The sequence below is a fragment of the Hypomesus nipponensis genome, chromosome 23 (genome assembly GCF_054491055.1).
Source record: "Hypomesus nipponensis isolate SF chromosome 23, ASM5449105v1, whole genome shotgun sequence".
Lineage (NCBI taxonomy): Eukaryota > Metazoa > Chordata > Actinopteri > Osmeriformes > Osmeridae > Hypomesus > Hypomesus nipponensis.
This window is the reverse complement of record NC_140383.1, coordinates 18,883,989-18,895,946: the sequence shown is the minus strand read 5'-3', so window position 1 is coordinate 18,895,946 and position 11,958 is coordinate 18,883,989. Positions and strand designations below refer to the sequence as shown.

At 40.0% G+C, this 11,958-nt stretch overlaps 1 protein-coding gene across 4 annotated transcripts in view; it reads left to right on the top strand.

The window, feature by feature from the left end:
• The first annotated feature begins 353 nt into the window (after window positions 1–353).
• Window positions 354–11,958, top strand: part of wdr75 (WD repeat domain 75) — a 38,847-nt gene continuing 27,242 nt past the window's right edge. For all 4 annotated transcript variants that reach the window (XM_084688502.1, XM_084688500.1, XM_084688501.1 and 1 more), the window contains exons 1-6: window positions 354–509; window positions 908–1,037; window positions 1,141–1,206; window positions 1,296–1,395; window positions 11,382–11,506; window positions 11,793–11,863. In XM_084688502.1, the coding sequence (XP_084544628.1) occupies window positions 394–509; window positions 908–1,037; window positions 1,141–1,206; window positions 1,296–1,395; window positions 11,382–11,506; window positions 11,793–11,863 (608 nt within the window). In that variant the 5' untranslated portion in view covers window positions 354–393. The remainder of the gene's footprint in view (window positions 510–907; window positions 1,038–1,140; window positions 1,207–1,295; window positions 1,396–11,381; window positions 11,507–11,792; window positions 11,864–11,958) is intronic.

The window sequence follows — 11,958 nt, the reverse complement described above, 5'->3', positions numbered from 1 at the left end:
TTGATCCCATTTCTGTTCGTATCCGCGAGCACAGTTGCAGGCAACTTTTATTGACGTAAGCAAATAAATGGGGTGCTTGTTAACCCATTTCAGATTGGTTTCAAACTTAGCAAAAATCAGGAAAAATTATTCTATGAAAAAGATAGTAGGGTGAGCCAGGTTCGAGAATCGAACAAAATTTATTGGGGGAGATAGTTTTGTAAATGTTGACTGGAGTTAATAGAATAAAAACGACCGGAAGAGCCGGAAGTCTAACAAGAAATGCAATACCACCTACATCCACCGGGGCCGTTGCTTCAAGCCGAGGGGTGGGGGCCTGGATGGTAAAAAGTAACAAAGCACAATTTGTCTCATGACCTTTATTTTGAAACCTTTTGACGCGATCAAACGGAAATGTGCTACACCACGAGGAAAGTCTCAAAGATGGTGGAACTCGGAGAATGTCGCGTGGTTCAACGCGGTGGAAGCAAAATAAATGTCAGAAAACCAGTTTTCACGAATGACTCCAGGTAATTGTATGTGTATTTTACAGTTGTGTAACAAAAAATAGTATCTGCCGGCTTTCTAGTCAGTAATGTTAGACACTGATGGCTCGCCAAGACTAGCTTAGCTGAATTCCGTGGCACTTGACTGATAATGCGTGTTAACAACGTTTGCAATGTATGCACTGTAAAATGGCAAAGTATTGAAACTATATTAATTGGTTGATAGCCTGGAAGATGGGTCATTAACGGCAAAGTACGATTGCTAATATTCTAACACTGGGGTGACTTCTAGTCGGCAAACCATTTGGCTTGTCTGCATGCATGCTGACCAACAACTGCTCACGTCATGACATGGACTAGAGCAAGCTGAAACGCCTCCTGCAAGAACCATAAGCATTTATTGATTTGTTGACCCCCCGCAGATTATTATTATGTGCCTCTGGGGACTCGGTGAAGGTTTTTAGTACGTCCACCGCTGAATGCATCCATGATCTACAAGGTCACAGCAATCTTGTGACCGGGGTTGTCCTCAACCCTTTAAACCACTTGCAGGTTAGTCTGGCTAACTGTTAAGTGAAACTTTCGGTTATTGAATGCGTCACTAACAAAATGTTCAGTGTGGGCGTTCATTATAACGTTTTTTTAAATAATGCAGGTGTACTCTTGCTCAGAAGATGGCATTGTTAATCTGTGGGACTTCTCTGATGGCATCCTGATCAAGGTAGTGAAAATACTATTTTCTAAATAAGTTCCACTACATTATTGCACATAGGTGTGTGTATATGATCCTTTGATTCTGATTATTTGCAGACATTTGTCATTGGATATCCAATCTATTCTCTCCATGTCTCTGAGTACCACAGTGGAGTTGTTTTTGCTGTTTTACCCATGGCGAATAGCAAAGGATCCGGTAAGATTCAAGACCATACCATTCTCTACATTTTGTATTATTTTATGGCAACACCCAAGTGGCCAGACTGCAGCTCATGCAGTCATTGCCAGACAGTGCCAATAGGAACTGAGTAGGGGTGGGCGATATGGCCAAAATCTCCTATCACGGTATGAGTAATTTTATATCACGGTTACGGTATATATCACGGTATAGTAATTGATATAGCAAATTCAATTAAGAAATGGTACAAAATAAACATACCGTACTTCATCATCACACTTGATTATTTATTACAAACAAAAACAACTGCCTCACATCAGACAACACTTGAGTTAAAAACTGAAGACTCAAAAAAGTTAAGAGTACTAGAGTTCCGATTGGCTGATGCGCAGTCATGCCATCCGCCGTAATGCCCTCAAACAAGGGGGGGGGGTTCAAAATAATTCCTTCGTTAATAATTTGTTACACAGAACTTTATTATATTAAATATTCATCCAAAATGATTCACACCTTCACAAAATCAACCACAAACAAATAATTTCTGCATATGCAGGTAGCAACGCTAGTGCTAAATAACTATTTAACTGGTCGGCTCCATGATGCCGGGTAAGTAGCTAGCTCCTGAGACTTCTCACCAAAAGAACGAAGGGGAACCTTTTATTAATACATGTTCGTAGGTACCTAGCAAAAAGTAGCCTGAACTTTCTTATATCTTTAGCTACGGCACTAATGCTGAATGCTCGCTGTTATAGCTGTCTGTCTTACTAGAACGGTGTATGTATGCATCGTTGCTAACGTGTGCTGATGTTGTGACTGTATGTGAGAAAGACGCGTAAGTGACAGAGAGACGGAGGGAGAGCAGGGAAAGGATATGCAGTTGAAAGAATTTGCTGCGTGTTTAACTTAAATAGTGTTAAAAACGAAACGCAATATGTGGCGGCCGGTGTTGATTCTGTGACGCACCGCCACAAATTATTCCATGTGTGGGAAACACTGAAAAGTATACCGCGGTTGAAACGGTATAGCCAAATCTCTCCCGGTAGACACATTTCTACCGTTGCACGGTATATACCGTCATACCGCCCAGCCCTAGAACTGAGTAATTATTTATTGGAGCAACTATAGGAACATGATAGGACTCACTTGCTACTCACTCCCATGATGCTCTAATGGTTACAGAAGTCTTTAGTCCAACTTTAGTTGACCTATAAGTTGGGCATGCTGATACTCAGATTAGTCTTTATTAAGGTTGTCGCAATACTAGAATGTTAGTGTTGATGTCGATACTCGATGTTTTCGATACCAAGGGGGAAAAATGACTACAGATTAAAGAGGCATACAAAAAAATGTAAGATATTTTTTTAACTAAGGTGTATGACAAAATATATCGCGGCTCGACGTAAACTTTGTTCCCCAAGAAAATTTTGGAGCAGTTTTATTTAACATACAAATATTTAACATTTATTACATACATATGTATACTGCGTGTGTGCGTGTACTAAGGGACACAGCTGTGGAATATGGAAAGCCATACAATGTTTCCTTTAGGATATTTTTTAATCAATGGGGGCAGGTCTGTCCGGAAAAGCAATAACAATTCTGTTATCAATCTGTTTTGTTTTTAGGAAAAAACACAACACTAAGTACTGATAACAATACCCTTTAAGTACGATACTGGCATTAAGAATTTTATCAATATTCGTCAATATTCCCGATTGTTGCGCAATACTAATCTACATTTTCTCAATATGCAGTAGCCCTATAACATTACAATATTTTATTGATGCAAGTGAAGACAGTCTATAGCCTACATGACAACACGCACGCACACACGTAACCATTTTTGATAATCCAATATGCGTAGTATTCGTAAAGCAACACTGAGGTTGCATTGGCTAAAGTTGTTTGGATGCACGTTATTTTATAACAAGGAGAGGCAAAGTTGTGTATTACAATGCAGACATAACAATAATTGGCACCAGTCTGGCGCACTTACAAGAGCAATCAACGGAATAAATGCCAGGTAGCCTATCGGAGCCTATGAGAGCCTGCAGTATGACCGATCGTGGGACATTATTTAACCATCCATCTACAGCAAATACGATCAGACAGAGACATAATTGAACACATACACAAAGCACATTCGCCTAACCATGCAAACAGGCCATCTCTCAAATTGAAAAAAGCACCACGGCGAATGCTGACACAGCCTACACAGCCAACCAAGGCAGGTTGTCGCTCTCTCTCTCTGTGTGTCTGTATCTCTCTTTCACACATACACACGCGCACACAATCGCTCCAACTTCTCCAACTCCTCCAACTCCAAGGCTTCACGCAGACCACAACCAACCACAAGGCCTACATAACCATTCAGTATGCCGAAGCCGGAAAGGACACATGCACAGTCGCACACACTCATCTTATGCACAACAATCAATTCTATCATCTTTGACAGCCAGTTCTAATCTATGAACAGACTGCACGTTCTGAAACTTTTCTTTGAGTCTAACGACAAGCTCACTGGCTTTTCCTGTGAGCAGCTCAGCTCCATCGGTGGCAATGCTTATCAGGTGTGTCTTCAAAAAGTCATCATCCATTCCAGCTTTATGTTGACTCGCCATCATCGAGTCATGAATGGATTCAGCATCGACCCCATCTGTAAGTTACAGGGCTCCAGACTTACTTTTTTTACTAGGAGCACAGTAGCCCTTCACTGAATTTTAGAAACGCGAGCAGAAAATTAAGGGGCACACCTTATATTGACCTGCAATGCATTTATTAATGTAACTGGAGAGGGTACAATTCAGTGGCAATTTTAGATCCTTTTTAGGAGTGCTCAAGCACTCCTAATATTTTTTTTATATTTTCTTAAATATATTTTTTATTATCATTTGATGCTGGTAGTTCATGAAGAAAGGGACATCCTTAGTTTTTTCATTCCAAATTTTGCATAATAAAACATAAATGTATTTCCAGTTACATTAAATTGTTTTCCAGTGAAATTAAGGATTTATATTAGCAAGGGGGTTTACGTTAAGCACTTTTGCAAGACACTGTATTCATGTCACATTCTCATTGGGGGCTGAGCACCCCTGAAGGTCTGATCCTAGAATCGCCCCTGCAACGCACCATATAAGCTTGAGTTTAAATACATTATTTAATGTGACATTACCTACTGTACATGCAAGTCTTAGCTAAATGACTTAAATGTATGATGCACTTTTTGATCAGTCCTCCGACACCACAACACGGTACTTGCCGAGTATAACAGCGCAACAGCTCAAACACAGGCAGGGATACAGTAGCAACGCTAGTTGCTAAATAAGTATTTAGCTGCTAGGCTCCATGACGCCGGGTAAGAAGGGCTCGTAAAACTGCTCACCAAAAGAACTAAGGGGCACCCACTTGTCTGGCAGATTAAGACATGTTCGTAGGAACCTAGCGAAAAATATCCTAAACTTTCCAAGACTTTTAGCTAGGTTTATAGGTACCTAGCGAAAAATAGCCTCAACTTTCCTAGACTTTAAGCTACGGTACTAATGCAGAAGGAAAGCTGATATTGCTGTCTTACTAGAACGTCGTATCTATGCGTTGTTGCTAACGTGTGCTGACACTGTGTACTCCCAATGAATTCAAAAGTTGTAGGTCGCACATGCGAGAGTGCTTGTAAAAAATGTTCGCACTGTCTCAAAAACTGGTCGCAAAATGCGACCATTTGGTCGCACTCTGGAGCCCTGAGTTAGTTCCACTAGATCCAGGAAATCATGGTCTACACTAACTGGGTGGGAGAGGATCCTCTGTTCTGGTAGTGAGTGGGGCCCACTGTGCTTGTTGCACCAGCATCATCTTTCGGTGCTTCTTCATCTCTTGAGTGCCACTTTTTTGGATGTGAACCCAAAGTGTGTGAGTGATACACACTGGTTTAGCTTCTCAATTCACATATGACTTCTCAACATTTCTTCTGTTCGGCGCTCATGGCAAATTTGCATATGTGCACAGGACTGCAGGTTCCGCTTGGCAAAAAAATTGAACATATTTGTGAATACATTTTCTGATTTCTGAATAGTGGACATGGTGAATTTAAAAACATTTAAGTGACCATTAGTGACAATAAAATATTTTGATGCTCCGATCAGGTTTTTTTGGTGCCGATCACCGATCACTGAAATCAGTATCTGCCAATCCGATAATACCGGTCACGGTGTCGATTGAAGCACTATTTATTTTGTAGCATTATTTATGAAATTAATTATTCTTAGCAACATTGGTATTGTATTTTAAGTATTTAAATTAGGGATGTGAAAAATAACGTGTTATGATTAAATTACAGGATTAAATCGTTATTTTTGTTTAATCTAATATAACCACAATTCCATCTGCAACTTCTGGATGAGAAGTTCGTGTTCCAAAAAAACTTAAGATGGAACATCCAATAAAACCAAAGTGATATGCACACTCTGCAGGAAGAAGTTATCGCTCTGGATAAGAGCGTCTGCTAAGTGACAATGTTATCGTTTCACCGAAGCAATACCAGCCTAAAGTAATCTATACCACCTCTACACGAAGCATGCATTGGTCGGCGAGGGGAGTTCAAGTAGAATGCGCCAAACCACCCTCACTGAATAGCGTATAGGGCCCTCACTAAGTCTGCCTTTGACAAGGTGACTAGCACAGTTGCCAAATATATTGCAAAAAGCTGTAGACCGATTGATATTGTTGAGGACGAGGGGTTCACCAAAGCTTTGCGTTTTTTAGCTAACATTCTGATAAAATGCCACTTCAAATATTGATAAAAATGATTGTATCAAGTTTTCAGCTGATTTACTTATTTCACGTTAAGCTTTAACTTCTTACCTTTCGAGCTAAATATTGTAAAAGAAATGAAAGTTGGCTTATCCTTTACTAGAGCCAGTAAAAATACACTGGCGCTGGTAAATTAGCCGTGCGCTACCCTTGTCCAAACCCGGCCGCGCTTATCCTCTCCGCTGCTGTTTTTCTGGGGATATTAACTTGATCCAGGGTCACCAAACTGACCATCAATGCTGTCAATATATCCGGGGATGTAGTTATGTACTCCACAATAAGATATCACGCTTCAACATCTCCAAACTTTGCGATTTAAATCTCAATTTGACTGTATACCACCACCTTCTGCATGTTATGTTGAACTCTTTTCATGTCAGGCCCTTGCCCACCTCCCTTCCTCCCCTCGACTAAAGATCACCTCACACATGATGGTGTATTTTGGCATTGGCTATACAAAGTAATGTTAAGCTAGCGTTCAAAAAAATACACTTGTATGTTAACCCATAGTAGCAGAACGATGACAATACAGAAACACTTCAGAGTAAAGATCATTGCCCGAGCGTCGCCAGAGTGGTCTTTCGGCTTTCTCTCATCAATGTAACTTTCCTAAATTATTGGACATGTAAACGTCCATATATGTTCATGAAATTTGACACGTAAATTGTTTGGTATGCCTAAAATAGTACTACTCACACTTTGCTAGCGATTGCAAAAGAAAATGGTGGCAAAAAGACCGAAAACTGGGTGTCCAAACCCCGTTCGGGTTTGGACAATAGTAGTTTACAGCGGTCGGGATTGGACACAGTGACGTTAGTAGCATTGCTATGAGTATTATGCTAGGTAACGGAAGCTAACTAAAGCTAGCTAGCTTCCGTTTTGGAAAAATAACTCTCTGGTGGAAGCGTCTGAAATATTTAGAAGTCACGCATCTAAAGCAGTGGTTGTCAGTCCTGTCCTCAGGGACCACCTGTCCTGCATGTTTTAGATGTTTCCCTGCTGCATTATCATTATATATTACAAGTTTAATCTTTACAACAGTCTCTTAATCTGAGAGCACAGGGGGAACGGGTTCAGGGTTTCAACCACCTGGTCGAACCATTATTGCTTACATTTCTATACACATCGTAAAAACTATATTGAAAATAAAAGACAACCATTGTCAAATACTCATTTCAATTAAATCATTAGTATTGTTTCAGTATCGCGTACTGTGATTCTACATTTGGTATCAGTATCAAAGAAATGTTGATATTGTGACAACACTACTGGTTTGTTAATTATGCAAATCGGTGGGGGAGTCAACCTCATCATGGCTCAAACCTAGCCAACTATGCAATGCAGTTTTTTTTGGGGGGGGTCTCGTCAGACGGAAAGTGCAGGAATCCCTCAGGTTTTATCCAGCGGAGAATGTAACGCTCCGGTTGCAATAACTTAAAAGAGTTGGAGTGTTTAGCACTGGTGAAATACACCTTGAACAGTACTATTTGCATGCTACCGATTAAGGCAGATAACACGGCTAGGAAACTAACTAGCATCAGCTAGTTTCACGTTAGCCTACGTTACACGAGATCCATAGAAAAAAAAAAATTCTGGGGAAGAGCAGATTAGCCTACTACAGGTCTCTCAAATCTCACGCATTTGCTGTGAGACTCACATTTCAACCATTTCTCATGCTGAGAAGCACAGACTTCTGCGGAGTTGATAGTTGTCTCCAGTTATACAGCGTGAAAAAACTTACAATAAGAAACATGGTATGGGAATCTCACACCAAATTTTGATCAATCTTGAGAGCCCTGCTACTAAATTTCTGCCATCAAGTACAAACATTTGGGCCTACATTTAGCTGGTTTCACGTATGTTTTCGAAGTCTTCCGTCTGTGTATGTATAAGTTCAATGTAAACATATATAAGGATTCCTCTGTAAAACAATATAATTTACAATTTCTGTAGAACATTTCTTTAATTCAGCAATGGTGACACAAGCGGGAATCAGATCTCACACTGCCATACGGCAGCTCAACTAAAAAAATCTTAGTCGACCAAGAGCATATCGACCAGAAAATCGACTAGTTGACTGAGTGGGGGCAGTCCTACACTAAATCAAATGTCATTTTGATTGATGGTTTTTCAAACCTAATAGGCTTTAACACCCCCCCGAAGTACCATGCAAAGTTTTACCTTGATATGTCAACATATGACTGATTTACAGCTGTTTGAGCTTGGACCAAATCTGACAATTCTTGCCATTAGAGAAATGTCTTATGTGGTTATCCAGTTACTGAACCAAGCAAGGTCCAGGTCTGGGAATGGTTCAGGTGGATGAGATGTTGTTCTGGTAATCTATAATCTGGTAGGTTAAAAACCGGTCAGAGGCATAGTTCTTTTATTATTATCATTTTTTCTCTGGCAGAACGGTTTCTGGTCAATGCTCCGGTTGTAAAACATTGCAATGAGTGTTTATTTGAGGAGGAATCCACCATTGCTGCTTGCAGCTATATTTATGTATTGTTCTTTTTAGTAAAAAAAACTACTAAGAATGGAACTATTCAACTTGACATGTTTACTGCTGTTCCAACAATGTTATGTTGCTTAAAAATTTGTGGTGGGCATAGATGTAATTTTTTAATATCTAGATTAATCTCACTATAAATTTGGCGTTAATCTAGATGAAAATGGCTCATTTGAATTCCCCGAAACAATCTGAATATGTGTGCTGCCCAAATAATGACTAAAAGTCTTTGAGAGCCGGTTTCTCAAGCAAGGTGGTGATTAGACCAGGGGCTCGTCTCTTGTTTCCAAAATGCATCACAAACTGCTTGAGAAAGCTGTTCTACTATGATAGGTGGTGATGAAAATAAATTGTGTTTAATAAGATGTACTTGTGTTTATTAACTGTTTATTAGATTAGTTAGCTTGGCTGATAGAGCTGTGCTGACGGGCTTGCCTCGGTTGCACTCAAACATAGTAGTTTGACGACAACTCTTCCCCTGCGCTACATCAGTGCTTGGCCCGGCATCTTCCGCATTAGCTAAGCGATGCTTTGGGTTGGTATTTGAGACTGGATGAACTCCTACAGTAAACTAATTCCGCTTAGCACAAGGTGCAAACAACCTTAGACTTTTCGAGGTTTCTATTGGGAAGCTTCTTAAAAATACATTTTCCCTGAAGCAAACCAGGTGGCTTCATAGCTGCATCCATGTTAGCACATCACGTTTGATATGATAATTTCATACACAAGGAATACACACAGGTTCAAAGACTTGTTCTCGCCCCCTACAGTGCAATTTGACTAGGTAGACATCCGCGCTAAAATATCAAGGTGAAAGTCATCATAGCTTGCATAGTATAGACCCAGCTCCCAACCCAACTTTGAGAATAGATTAACGGCTATATTTTCTTTATCGCCCGATAAGTCTCACATTAACGCAACACTTTAACGCCGATAACGGCCCACCCCTATTAAAAATATAATATATTGTGTTTAACAAAAATATTTTAGATCTGTAATTGTGAAACCGTGGTATTTTTTCAAGGTTATCATACTGTCAAAATCTGATACCGGCCCATGCCTAGTGCTCGTCAAAGAAAATTCTGGTTCGCGCATATCTATTTTTTTACGACGACGTACTAGGGCCAGTGTAGGTAAAAGAATATTCAGAGAAGTCGTAAAAGTCAGAGATTCTCCACTTTACATGGTTAACCTCATCAAAGCACAGACGCCTTGCCGTGTATAAAGCCTGCAGTAATGGAACGCCTGATAAAATTATACTTTTCAATAGGTTGGTGGTTCAACAGGACACAGCCAAGACGATGTGCTCTTCTAAGCCGATCCACAACTTGTGGATCGACTAATTTGAGGATCTGTCGAATTGTGTCCTGTTGAACCACAAATCGAATTTCAATTTCCCGTAGATGTAACCAGCAATGTCCTTGCGTTTGTCCATTGCATTGTAGTTTCTGATGCACAAAAGCTGTCACCTCATCCAAATAAGTATGATGTTTCTTTTTTGAGTAGGCCCAAATCACGGCAATGTCTTTTCAAAGTCCGAATGTTTATTACAATGTGGTGATACTGGGCTAAAATCAGGAGTAGCCTATTTACTTATTGCTGAATCCTATTGAAGTATAATTCTGACTTTTTTCCCCGCAACTTTGTGACTAATCTCGGAATATAACCCCCTCCCCCCCTCTGATTTAAATTTTTATACCTAGCTGGCCCTAATACGGTGTCATAATTTAGGCAAAATACTTGCATGTAGACAATGTAGTGCAAAAAACTAAAGACAGAAATATTTTGGGTAAGAAGCACAGACTGATACTACACTACGTTTAATGTTTATTAGCTAATGTTCGGAGTAAATTTCAGAGTAAAATGTTGGATTATTAGACGAGGCCCCACATCTACAAATATCACTTAGGCCTATATGTAAATCTGTAGGTGTAGTTCCCATTGTTCAATCCACGGTCTGGTTTCATAGCCTATATTAACACTCCACACTTCCCGTAACGTAAGCTGTCAATCAAGGTACAAGGATGTCCCTGTGGGTGTGATCGCCTTGAAAGCGACTAAATATAAGAGGGTCAGTGCCTCCATAGGTTTCTGCCCCCAAATTGTTAAAAGTCCTGTAGACTCGTGTGAGCAGAATTGGACTGTGAGAGCAGAATTGGACTGTGCGCGCGAGAGAGCAGAATGGGACTGCCTGCGAGAGCAGAATTGGATCTATGAGAGTGTGCCAGGCACTCGCTTGCAGCTACCTGTACAACTCTCGGTTGTTGAATTTATGCGCGAGTCCTTATATCTTGTGAGTGAAAAGTTTATCTGCATGTGAAAGAATCTATGCACTTGCAACGTTTGACAAATCTGACTCAATAAGAAGGGTCTTTGCCTACCCTCGTCTGCAGCAGGGCTGTTTGTGAAGTTGTGTGTCAACTTGAGGAGGCAAAGACGGCACTGTTGGTATCGATACTGTTGCAAATGAATATCTAATCCAATAAAATAAAAACATATCGATTGGTATCCGAGCATCCATTTTTTCCACAAACCTAGTCTGTATAGTAAGTAGCTGTCTATTAGCATTGTATTAGTATTGTAGCATTCTGGAGATTTTTTTTTTTTTTTTTTGAAAATACTGGTATTCCATCTTTCTCTATCAATTTGAAATTGACTGTGATCCGTTATTTTATTTTTCACTTTGTAGAGATGTTCCAGTTGGTTGCTGTAAATCTCCCTCGCTGTGGAGACCAGCAAGTAGAGGCACGAGAACTCTCTGCTGTGCTCAGCAATGTCGATTCGAATCCTGAAGTTACCTGTTTTGGTAAAGGGGTATGTACGCTTTGCTGTCTGTCCCATCACAAACTCTGAGGTCCTGAACATCCTTTTCCTTTTGAGAAATACAGCTTGACAGATACATGAACCAACTGTAAAATGTGTCCACCATTCTTTGTGAAACGAACGTATACCCCGAATCGTTTTATATTGCCATACATCTAAGGGACTTAGATGTATGGCAGATGACAGTTTTAATGTCTTGAGCAAATAGTAGATTTTCAAAACCCAACTTTTCCATGCAGATACACAAATAAAAAGCTGACTTTGCCCTTTTTCACAGGGGGAATACATTGCTTCAGCTAAATGTTTACAACTTGAAGTGTATTTCTTTAAAAAGCAGAAGACTTACAAGTAAGTAATATGTTCAATAAAACAAGTAGGATTCTCCAGTATAATAATCCGATCCGATAAGTTTGTCAGCTAGCCAGCAGCTAAGTCTAGGAGCA